At 53.4% G+C, this 11,941-nt stretch overlaps 5 protein-coding genes across 5 annotated transcripts; 2 read left to right on the top strand and 3 right to left on the bottom strand.

Moving 5' to 3' along the window:
• Positions 1 to 777: 777 nt before the first annotated feature.
• J4E78_008581 (uncharacterized protein) lies at positions 778 to 1,146 on the top strand (the record flags this gene model as incomplete). Its single annotated transcript, XM_049369181.1, has 1 exon — positions 778 to 1,146. One exon carries the CDS (start codon positions 778 to 780, stop codon positions 1,144 to 1,146), a length of 369 nt encoding a protein of 122 aa, XP_049219248.1.
• A 1,245-nt stretch (positions 1,147 to 2,391) lies between these two features.
• On the top strand, positions 2,392 to 4,635 carry J4E78_008580 (uncharacterized protein; the record flags this gene model as incomplete). Its single annotated transcript, XM_049369180.1, has 1 exon — positions 2,392 to 4,635. The coding sequence occupies one exon, from the start codon at positions 2,392 to 2,394 to the stop codon at positions 4,633 to 4,635; it is 2,244 nt and encodes a 747-aa protein (XP_049219247.1).
• A 328-nt stretch (positions 4,636 to 4,963) lies between these two features.
• Positions 4,964 to 6,376, bottom strand: J4E78_008579 (uncharacterized protein; the record flags this gene model as incomplete). The annotated part of the gene is made up of 1 exon (XM_049369179.1): positions 4,964 to 6,376. One exon carries the CDS (start codon positions 6,374 to 6,376, stop codon positions 4,964 to 4,966), a length of 1,413 nt encoding a protein of 470 aa, XP_049219246.1.
• A 331-nt stretch (positions 6,377 to 6,707) lies between these two features.
• On the bottom strand, positions 6,708 to 7,892 carry J4E78_008578 (uncharacterized protein; the record flags this gene model as incomplete). The annotated part of the gene is made up of 4 exons (XM_049369178.1): positions 6,708 to 7,027; positions 7,074 to 7,464; positions 7,517 to 7,857; positions 7,886 to 7,892. 4 exons carry the CDS (start codon positions 7,890 to 7,892, stop codon positions 6,708 to 6,710), a joined length of 1,059 nt encoding a protein of 352 aa, XP_049219245.1.
• A 1,062-nt stretch (positions 7,893 to 8,954) lies between these two features.
• On the bottom strand, positions 8,955 to 9,712 carry J4E78_008577 (uncharacterized protein; the record flags this gene model as incomplete). The annotated part of the gene is made up of 2 exons (XM_049369177.1): positions 8,955 to 9,280; positions 9,400 to 9,712. 2 exons carry the CDS (start codon positions 9,710 to 9,712, stop codon positions 8,955 to 8,957), a joined length of 639 nt encoding a protein of 212 aa, XP_049219244.1.
• Positions 9,713 to 11,941: the final 2,229 nt, after the last annotated feature.

Genomic DNA, 11,941 nt, shown 5'->3' with positions numbered 1-11,941 from the left:
GGAATTGAGGCTATCCGGCCAGACTTGGGACGGCGGGCGGTGGAGGAGGAGGGGAGGTGGTGGCCGTCAATTCAATCTACTTACTTGGGTGTGTGAAGTCTGTAGGTCCGTATTGGTGAGGCCATCATGCCATGCGTGCATCGTGAAGCGCAGCGAAGAATTGAGGCTATTCGGCCAGAGCTCACGATCTTGAATAATGTGGGACCGCTTCATGACATCGTACCCACTTGGGCGTAGGCGTAGCGTCGTTCGTATTGATGTTGTGCCCGTGCGTGCATCGTGAAGCGCTGCAGCGATCCCCGGTTGGAGTTTTGACATCGTCGTACCAAACCTTGCGACTCTGACATCCGAAGACTCCCCACCGTATCCGCAACTTTCCTGAGAGAACCACGAGGAACCTGAACAAAACAAAGTTTCTGGTGACTGAACTCTGATTAGAGTCCTGGTAATGCCGAGTGTAATTGCATGGTAAGTCCTCGTCACATTTACAATTACAGGCGTCCATGGATGAGGTCACGGATTCGAATGCATCTTTCCATCAGCTATTCATCACTATTCGTCGTCCCAAGTGTTGCTAAGTCTTGGCATCTCTTGCACCGAAGTAAAAGTGACGGTGAGGATGAAAGAGGACTTTCATGTGATGTTCGGCGCTGTTTGGGTCACCACGTCACAGCCACCCAGCGTCTCACCCATGTCCACCAACCGTGCAATCCATGGATCTCTAACTTCCCAAAGCTACACCCACCACCCACCATCTCGCATCGCAATACCTTCGCCATGCCCTGTCCAGACATGTCTGATCAGCATCTTTTGTCTTTGCAAAGTCACGCGCATATAAGCAAACGACTCAAGGCCAAGTACGAGGATGACCTCAAGGCTACAATACAAGAGCTCTCTGAGCTCAATCAAGAGACAACACATATCTTCGATATGGAGAAGGACAACAAAAAGACTATCTGCACGAACAAGATTAACGAACTCACGGCTAAGATTGCTCAGCTGGACGAGCAGCTGGCAAGCCTTGACAAGCAGATTCAGCGTTGGAAAGAAGAACATCCACCTAGTCGGCAGTTGTCGCAGAGGGAGAGAGACGAGGAGTTTGCACGCATACCGAAGAATCGCGCTTTTTTGGAGAGGATCATGTAGGGGCTCAAGTCAAGATCTTAGTTTGTCTAGGTAGCACTGACGTACGCGCCTTGACTAGCGAGTCTTCAATACCTTACACCATCGGCCGTTTGCTTTTCAACAAAGAACTCTTGGGACCGACATCGAGTCTCGACTGCGAATGCTCCCATCAGAACCACCTCGAAGAGGCATTGAACAAGTGTCTTGAATGACAGCGACCTTGTGGAAACCTCATCTCGCCTAGCAGGAGATGGCTCTCTAGTCGGTCCCCTGCATGTTCCTGATGCGCACCGACCAGATCCTGCCGGATGGATTCAACCGGATAATTGGATTCGTGGGGACGTTGCGCAATCATCCTTGGTGGGATTTGCCTCGCACGAAGTTCGCTCGAGCTTCTAAGATTGCGCGTGTGTCAAGAGTTTCTTTTGACTACACCACGCGCAAGGGTATGGACGTAGGTATGCGTAAGAGATGCAATTATGGTCGGCAGATGTCTCGTACTACTGGTCCTACGCTGCGAGTTGTTTCAATGTAGTCCAGCTGCATAAGGCGCGAAAGAGTAGTTGGAGTACTCCTGCTAGATCCAGAGATAAGCGACTCCCTCCGTTGGAGTCTTGGAGACGCCGGCCAGATTCGCCGAGATGAAGAAGCGCCCGTCTCATCCTGGTTCAAAGACCGAGCCGACCCACCCACCATCGTCGGACATTCGCCTCACTAACACTGCGCCGCCGGCCACTGCAACCTCACGATACCGCCAGAACTTCGGATCACACGGACACGCTCTTCCAATGCATTGATGAGAGATCCGCAGTCTACGACGCTGAGTTGCGCAACGGCCCACACGCATCGAAGGCTAACATGACTACGACTGAGATCTGCCGCGCAGATCAATGCAAGACATCACAGGATTTAGCCTATCCTGACGTCCTCTATAGCCCTTGAAAGACGTCCAATGGCGGCTCCGGCGAATCTGTCCTTCCGACATCCACGAGCAACGGCAGCCTTGGCAACCCTCCGCCGGGACACGTCGATGAACTTTGTTTTCTGAACCGAGGCACCGAACCGCCACGGGCTAGCAGACGTCAACAATGGCACGGCATGTGGCGCGGGGGAAGTTGCTTCATCTCTCGCAGTGAACATGGCTGGAAACTAAAACAAAACGACGCCTGCGTCCTTAGCATGCCCGACAGCTCCACCTTCAAGACCCTTTGATGGTCCACGCGCGACATCCAGGCTATCCCTGAACACCAAACTATACGTGGCAAAATGTCAACAACACTCCCTTCTGAGCCCGTTTCGCCGAAAGCTACTCCGCTGCCTCCGCTCCCAGCTGAGGATCCGCTCACGCCTCAACAATGGAAGACGCTACTTGCTATCACGGATGCGGTCATCCCAGCAATCAAGCCCATCTCCACGGCGAGGACGCAGACTGAACTCGCCGCAACCGACACCGACTATTCGACTGCGGTCAGCAAGCTGAGGGCTTTAGCGCCCGGAAACGACCCTGATGCTGAGACGGCGGTGAAGGAGTATCTGGACGACTATGCGAGTCAGGATCCGGCGTTTCGAGCGGAGCTGCAGCGCGTCTTCGCCATGTACATGCCGCAGAACCAGAGAAAGGACCTGTGCATGGTGTTGAATGTCCTCAACACGCGGGCGGGGTCACTGGCTTTGACGGGCTATCTCACGCCAATCAGCGAGCAACCAGCCCATGTAAGGGAGTCGATTATCCAGGGCTGGGCTACCGCGCGGTTGGGACCGCTTCGCCAACTGCGCCGCTCGTTGGTGATTATCACTAAGCAGGCTTGGATCAAGACGTCGCCTTCGCTGAGACGCGTAATAGGTGCCCCCCGCGTGCCTGTTGGTATGAGACCTGGAAAGGGCTTCGACTATGAGTTCATTCAGATACCTCCAGGTGACGAACCTGAGATTATTGAAACAGATGTGGTGGTTGTGGGTAGCGGGTGTGGTGCTGGTGTGACAGCGAAGAACCTCGCTGAAGCCGGACATCGTGTGTTGATAGTAGAAAAGGCATATCACTGGACTCCAGACCACTTCCCCATGGCCGAACTAGACGGCTGGCACCACCTCTTCATGAGCGGATCCTTCCTAACCTCCGACGACAGTTCAGTGAGCGTAGTAGCAGGCCAGTCCCTCGGCGGCGGAGGAACAGTAAACTGGTCTGCCTCCCTCCAAACCCAAGGCTACGTCCGCCGCGAATGGGCAGCCCGCGGCCTCCCCTTCTTCACATCTGCCCAATTCCAAGAATCGCTCGATCGCGTCTGTGACCGGATGGGCGTCTCAGACAAAAACATCAAGCAAAACCGCAACAACGAGATCCTGCTCGAAGGCGCCCGCAAACTCGGCTGGAACGCTGCGCCTGTGCCTCAGAACACCGGCGGCCAGCAACACTACTGCGGCTACTGCAACTTCGGCTGTGGTTCCTGCGAAAAGCAGGGCCCAGTCGTGTCTTTCCTCCCTGACGCCGCCCGCGCAGGAGCCAAATTCATCGAAGGCTTTCACGCGGAGAAAGTCGTCTTCTCCAACAAAAGCGGCAAGCGTGTCGCAACAGGCGTACTCGGTACGTGGACCTCACGCGACGACCAAGGCGGCGTCTCCAACACCCCCCTAACCACCCGCCGCGTCCTCATCAAAGCAAAGCGCATCGTCGTCTCCGGCGGGACAATGCAATCCCCACTCCTCCTCCTCCGCTCCGGTCTCACAAACCCTCAAATCGGACGGAACCTCTACCTGCACCCCGTCACCTTCCTCGGCGCGTACCACGCCGAAGAGATAAAACCGTGGGAAGGCGGCATCCTGACCTCCGTCGTCTCGGAATTCGAAAACATGGACAACGCAGGCCACGGCGTCAAGCTCGAAGCCACGAACATGGTGCCCTCGGCGTGTCTGATGTGGGTGGACTGGAAGTCGGCGATGCAGTATAAGATTGATGCTGCGAAGCTGAAACACATGGTTGGGTATATATCCATTGCGCGGGATAGGGATACAGGGAGGGTTTATCCGGATCCGGTGGATGGACGGTGCAGGTTCTCGTATCAGACGAGTAATTACGATAAGAGACATGTGCTCGAGGGCGTTATTGCGCTGGCGAAGATACAGTATGTGGAGGGTGCGAACGAGATCTTTACCGTTATACCCAATATGCGGCCGTTTATCCGCGATCCGGCGGGACCGTCTGGAGATGGCATCAACGACCCCGCGTTTGTGGCTTGGCTTGATGAGATAAGGAATAAGGGGTTGCCGTCGCCCGAGACTGTGTATGTGTCTGCGCATCAGATGGGTACTTGCCGGATGAGTGCGAAGGAGAGGGATGGTGTTGTGGATCCCAAGGGCAAGGTCTGGGGCACTGAGGGTCTTTACGTTGCGGATGCCAGTGTCTTTCCCAGCGCTAGTGGCGTTAATCCTATGGTCACGAATATGGCGATTAGTGATTATATTAGTCGGGGGATTATGGCTGGGTTGGAGGTCAGGGAGTCGGCGAGGCTGTGAGGGGGGACGCCGGTACATGATTTTGCTTTCTCGCGGTAATGATAATGTAGCCCTTTTCGTGCTGCAACTCGGACAAGCCAGAGTTTATCACCGACATCCGTTGCACACTTGGTGTTCTTGTCTACGGCATTTTGAGTTGCGACACCGCGGCATGATGATTTGAGAACGGATGTTGTCAATTTGATAGTCATTCCCATCAATAGTGATATCACGATTCGCAAGACGGTCTGATAGACCCAGTACACCCTCAGCAGTCTGACTTCGTAGCTTGAGTCCAAACCGCGCTTGCATACACCCGCATCTCCCCCTACCACCCATCCATCCCACATCACCACTCCATCCCCCAAAAGCCCCTAACATCCCTCAGCGCCCTAAAAACCGCAAAATGATCCTCTTCCTCCATAAGAAACAACAACTGCATCCCTCTCCTCCGCATCTCCTGATGACTCGCCCAATCCGCACACCGTGCCAATCTCTCAAAGAGTTGTCGGAGCATCTGGGAGTCGGCGACGCATACCGCATCTCGACCATTCATGTCCTCTCGTTCCTCGAGGCTATCGAGAAGTTCAGGCTTGCCCAGTATATGCAGATCCTGCACAATAGCTTCGAGCTTAGGTAACAGGTCGAACAGTTGACTAGCCGTGATACGTTTCCCCCAGTCGAGGTCAAGCGCGCGCATCATAAAGTGATTCAGCAGGGCACTATATACTTTCGTCGTATACTCCGACGGACAATCGATGCGTATGCGTTCAACAACGTGGCCAGCTTGGTAGTAACAAAACTCTTTGTAGAGATCACGCGCAACGACACCATCCGGTATCTCCCGTCCACTCCCCCCAAACCAAGTCTCGGCATCGGTCTCCAGCTCCCGCACTTTCTGCATGGGTACACGACCCAATATCAGTTCGTGCATCATGCTGCCCAAGGACCACATATCGGATTCTGGGCCGTGGCGATAGTCTGCTTCGGGGGGTTGGAAGGACGGTGTACCTATGTGTCCGCGTGGGATTTCTGGCAAGGGGTTACAGGACGCAGCGCCGAAATCTGCGATCTTGGGTAGGGAGAAACGCTCGCCTTCTCGCGCCGCGGTGAGGAGGATGTTGGCGGGTTTGATATCGCCATGTACGATGCCGCGGCTGTGCAGGAAAGCAAGACCACAAGCGATATGCTTGAGCACATGCCAAAGGAATAGTTCGGGGATGGGGCCATCCAAGGTATCCAGGTAATCCAGTAGATCGCCTCTGGGACAGTATTCGAAAATCAATTGTAGACGAGAAGGATGAGGTGGACTTAGGACGCTGTTGTAGTATCGGATGATGTTGCCGTGGCGGCCTAGGTTTTGCAGAATCGTTGCTTCTGCTAATGGTGCGGCGGGATTTGGGAGGGTCAGCGTCTTTACGGCGACGAGGATGCCGGCTGAGGTGTCGAAGCAGAGATCTACGAGGCCGTTTCCACCGGAGCCTATGCGTTTGACAAGCTCATACTGGGTCCAGATTGGCGGCGTGGGGGCTGCGCTGGTTTTGATGATGCGTAATTTGGTGAGCGCATTTTTGATGCCGAAGGTGCTTGCACGTTTTTTGAGTCGTGACGTGTTATCTTGAGCCTGCGGGGCGTCTGTTGCGTGCACTAAGGTCTGGTCGGAATTCTCGGGTTGCTTGGGGCTGCGCGCTGCCCTTCGCAAGTCGTGCAGAGTGCGGCGCCTGCCGAGGGGACGTTGGCTGCCTTGCTTCATGAAGCCCATAATGCCGGGTACTTGGGCTGAGGTCAAAGCGGGAGGAAAAGGCGCTGCTGTGATTCAGTGGTAGCGAACGGAGTGTGGGTTGGAAGCGAACCATAGGGGAGCACAACTGGTCATTCAGGGTCATTTGAGTGACTGCTTCTCTCGCCGCTCAAGTCGCATTTCACTCACAGTTTTGAGAGCTCATAAATATCCATGTGAATGCTTGCAACTATGGAAGTCAAGAAAGAATGTTGCAACCCTATCAGAAAGTTGCAGTAGCAAAGTTCCATCTTCGCCAGTGTAGCATGCGGTCATGTGCCAGCCACATCGCGATACAAGATCCACTTTGGTATTACTCGCACGCCTCTTCGTTCCAATCACCTCTTCGTTCGAACAGCAAAGGAAGGGGCTCAAGGTGGAGCGTGAAGCAGTCGGCTTGATGATCGATGAAGTACTGGCATAGAGCTTCCTGGCCAGGAGCAAATGACATAATAAACCGTCGAGAGATCATGGCAAGGACCATGCGCAACTGTAACATGGCCAATGGCTTACCCGCACAGTTGTACACGCCGTAGCCAAATGGAACGAATGCGTCTCTGCGAAGGATGAGGTCGGGACGGGAGTACCAGCGTTCGGGAATGAACTCGTTTGGTCGAACGAACGCGCGTGCATCTGAAAGGTCAGCTCAAGCTGCAACAAGAGAGAGAGAGATCACTACCTCGATGTAGTGCGTACGTCGGCGTTGTGACATTCATATGGCCCGGTATGTGTCGGCCGGCGATGACTGCGCCCTCTGCGGGTGTTACACGCTGAAGACCGGAGGGCACGGGCGGATGCAATCTCAATGCTTCATTGATGATGCCAGCCAAGCAAGGTTTGTTCGTCAGATCATGGTCGCCGGGGAAAAGAGAATGTAAGGCTGACAACTCATAGTGGAGCTTGGCCTGGTACCCAGGATGGCGGCACAGTAGATAGCAAATGTTCGACATCGTAATAGCGTTTGTATCAGCGCCGGCAACGATAGCCAACTTGGCCTCTCTGAGAGCGTTGCCGTTGAAGAGCTCAGATTGCGGCAGGTATGTGTATATGTCCGAAGTCGAAACAATTTTCTTCGCATATGAGCATCAAGATCGAAAGTTGGTCAGAGCTTGGCTGACTTACCTTACTGCGGGCCTTCAATGCTTCATCATACCAACGTTCCCAGGGCTTCTGCTTCCTTGTGGATGTGTGCAGATTCTTAGCGAGGTGGAGCAGAGGCATGTTCAGCAAGGCGAAGCCAAGTACTTTCTGCTTGCTGAGGAACTCTGCCATGATCGGACTTCGCTGCTTCGTGGTCTGTGTATCGAAGGACTGACCAAACGTCAAGTCCGATATGACATCAAAGAATAGGTTTAAAAAGGCACCGCTGGCGTCGATCGGCTTTCGTGATGCCGCATGACTCGTAAGTATACTGGCAGTGATTCGATAGTGTCGTATAAGTCGTGGCACATATCCCAGCAGTGCTACAGCTGTTAGCTGTGGTGGTCTAACATTCCATCGTGCTAGCTGATGACGTTGATCGTGCGGAACTAGAAGTGACAGAAGGAGGTGTATGCTCGACCTTGGTTGCTTGGCAGCAAACGAAAGCGGAGATCACTGACCTGGTCTATAGAAAGCTCTGTCCCAGTACCGACGCTGTTCCTTATGGAGGTTCGGATCGCGGATGAATTGGAGGCTATGAAATGGATGAGTCTGATCGTAGAATTCGCCCTTCAGGATCTTGCTCCTCGGTCCATGTACGTCCGCTATCGCATCAGGATGGCAGATCGAGATCTCGCGTGGCCCTAGACCAGGTCAACGACGCACTCGTCTAAATGCTCTCCAAACCTACTTATTCGCACAAAGTCGCCATATCGATCATGCAAGCTGCGCATCTTGACGTATAAGTCGAGATCAGGGACGTTTTGCTTGATGATCCATAGGCTAGTGTTCCGTGCAGTTATAGGCCCTGGAAAGGATCTGAGAGGGTGTAGCCATCGTCGATACACTATCATAGAACTGAGAAGGCCGCTGACGAAGGACGTGGTCACATCGCCCACGCAAGCGAAAGAAGAGACCCAGGAAACATTCCGAATAACAGCAACTGCTACGACTGTAGCTGCGAAGAGGACACATGCTGAGGATAAGATGGCGGCTGAATGGCGGTCCCATTCGTGATGCCTGGCCAAGACAGTAGCGTGGAGCACGACACCCGCAGCGAATGTAATAGCGGAACTCATATTGCGTATCCTGGGATAAGAGTGGTTGATGGAGGAGGGGAGATCATTGTTTGAAAGTCATCCAATATGGCGGGTGGCAGCAGCTGTGTGTTGTTGCCAGGCAGTCTCGGCCTATGCGGTCGGCATTTTCGGTCCTTCCTTCTCACTTCCATTGAGGTGCCGCGTGGTGCCTTATCGATTCACCAGGGGCCTGAGATGATGGGAAAGAGATGAATGTGATGATGGAAAGCGCTACGTGATGGGGAGGAAGAGATGGTAGTCGCATGCGCGTCACCGGAGACGCGATGCCGCCGGCACAACTCCGGCAATGCTCATTGGCTGACACGCGTCGCCGGCGCGATCTATCTCGTGAATAACGCGATGCCACCTCCATCGCCCTTCGATTCCGAAACCTGAACACCCATGCCAGCCTTCGCATAGAATCCTCTATTCTTCTCTCCGCATAACACACTAGCGACAACCTCGTCGCCCTCCTTCTGCGCTTCGCAAACTCCCCACGTGGCTAGCAGCTTTCCGACACCTTTTCCTTGGTAGTCGGGGTGTACACCACAGACGTGCAAGTCCCAGCACTCAGTGCGATGGCCAGTCCAGTGTTTCTCTGAATTTACGACAGCGGTGTCGAGGAAGGAAGTGCGCGTAGGATCAGCCGCGCGATTGGGGAAGAGCGCTAGAGACATGGAGTGGTATGTATTCACGACCGACGCGATGAGATTACCTGCGAACAGAGAGGTCAGATAGGGTCAGCTGCGCGCTCATAGGCTGTGCGGAATACTTTGATGGACATACGTGGATCTGTTCGCCCCAAACCCATGCCTTCTCCGCCTTTTCCTAGCCTCCTCCAATCTGCGGCACCAACGACCTTCTCATCGTCTGTCACGACCAGGAATCGATGTCGCCAGTCCCAAAACCGTTCTCGGATACCGCGCAGCAAGAACCAGTATACGTCGTCTGGGTAGTCCTTGCGGTGCGGATGCATGATCACGCCGATGATCTCATCGTCAAAGAATGCTGCTGCCCATACTGTTGCTATCGAAGAAAGATCAGAGAATCTTGCAGGGCGAAGCTCAAATTCGATTCTGCTCGTCGACTCCGTTGCCATTGTGCGTATGAGATTGGTCGCGCAAACGACTGGCTCTTTTGCGACACTCACCAAGATGTCCGGGTAATCAACCAACCGTCAAGTACTGTGATACGATACTATGCTCATGGCCTACGAGTGCCGAGCAGACGGGGCTGCAGATACGCGCCCCGGGCGTACTTTAACAGTTGTGAGAGGCCCCACATTCGGGCTACACCCATGCCGCTACGCGTGCGGAGTATGCATACATCATACCCCAGAGACCAGGATTTGTTCCTTAGAGCATGCCAGAACACCGAAAAGAGTGACAAACCTTTGGCCTCCGCTACTAATTCTTTCTCGTCGTTTGTCGATGCTCACAAGGGCTGCAACAACGCTTCAGCAACACGTGATGCCGTCCGACCACCCGATGTGGTTCACGCGCCCTTCGCGAGACCGAGATACATGTATAAATATGTGTGTGTCAGTTGCTGACGCTGATCTGGTATCCAAAAGCCCAACCGACTCATCGCTAATATGAACCAGTTAGCGCCATGGTCAAGCACGCTGGCTGATGAAGAAGCTGGTCTCAATGTTCAGCCGCATATCCTACGACTTCATGACGAAGCTTGCTCGCCGTCAGCGCCATTGCGCAGCCAGTTCCCACTCCCCAACGAGGTTCTCGACGTTGTACTGGACCATGTTGTTTGCAACAACAACGAAAGCTACAACGACGTGCTGAGCTTCCTCTTGACCTGTAAAGGATGCAACGAACCGGGGTTTAAGAAGTATCTCTATCGCACTGTGTGCTTTGCGCCAGATCTAAAGAGCATCGCCATACTCAAAGGCATCGCTGACGATCCTGCTCGAGCGAAACTCGTAAGGGCTATAGTGTACAAAGATGCGGCGCCACGACGGCTGGAGGTTGCAGAATTCGAGAGGGCAGGCCTAAGCTATCGTGACCGCGAGTTCCACCGCCCTTGTCAACACAACCGGATGACGGATCCCTATCTTTGGTCTACATGGTTGGAAGATAACAGCCTAGGTTGGATGGACAAGTTCATCAAGTTGGAATCAGTTTGCTATCGTCCAACCCGCAGCATGCTTCCACTTTCCGTGGATAGAGCGTACACGAAGCATACACCACTCAGGGATACTAACAACTTGCGTCTCACGGATCAGGCCCCCTATCAAGAGCTGTACGGAATTAATACAGGCAACATTGTTCTCCCTTCATTTAGCCTCGCTCAAAATTATCCGCTACGGTACACCTGCGCGAAATCTCAAAGCAGACACTCCATGAACATCTTCTACGCGTTGCTTAGACACATAGATCACCGCCAAGGCCAGCGACTTTGGAAAGCCTCCATCAACTTCAACACACTTGGCTTCGTCGGTTTTCCGACCGGAGACATGGTACTCTCTCATCTCACTACACTGGAATACATATTTGACAGTGGCGACAAGTCTGATGCGTATAGCAGCGACTCGTTGAAGATTAGACTGGCCAACGACACTTTCATCATGCCCAACACCTTGCGCTGTCCAAATTTACGGCATCTGACCTTTTCGGGAAGATCGCTCGCAGAAAACAACGCGCTCCACATGTCCATGCCTCAGATAGGACTAGTGTCGGGATGGTCCCAGCTTCTTTGTCCGATCTGGACCTCCAGTCTCGACACGTTGAGTCTCGTCAATGTGAAGTTGAACCGGATCGCAGTCCAGAAGTTACTTCGACTATCAATCAGACTTCGGTTAGAGAATGTTGTCTTTCTTGAGAATTCATTGGATGTCTTTACAGAAACCTTGGAAAATCGCCTCCTGTCAATCGAAGTGGGCGGTCTTATCGTCGTTGCAAATACGATTATAGGTGGGTTTGACAAGGTCTGGGTCGTCGGTAGTGAGATGGAGGCTGCAGCGACTGTCCGGGAATATTCTCAGTACGTCCGCGACTCATCGGCGTTGAAAACCATACCCTACGTTCCGTCAAAAGATCTAAAGTGGTATATGCTGCTTAGGGGGCCTTCGCCACTGCGACTCGACAATATGTGGACGACATCGAAGAGTCTGGCGCTGAGGAATGATGCATGGTGAGAGCCATGCAGCTGTCTATGGAAGCATGTCGGCAGTTCCACGACTCTCGACCAAGTAGTCTAGAACAGACTCATAGAACCACATTTCTTCCATCCATCCACCCAGGCAGCAAACAAACCCGTTGCACATTCACTTATATAGCGCCCGGACTATTCTTACACTTACCTCGCTCAGATC

Source organism: Alternaria triticimaculans, assembly GCF_023758025.1.
Source record: "Alternaria triticimaculans strain BMP 0046 chromosome Unknown scaffold_15, whole genome shotgun sequence".
Lineage (NCBI taxonomy): Eukaryota > Fungi > Ascomycota > Dothideomycetes > Pleosporales > Pleosporaceae > Alternaria > Alternaria triticimaculans.
This window is presented reverse-complemented; position numbering and strand designations above follow the sequence as displayed.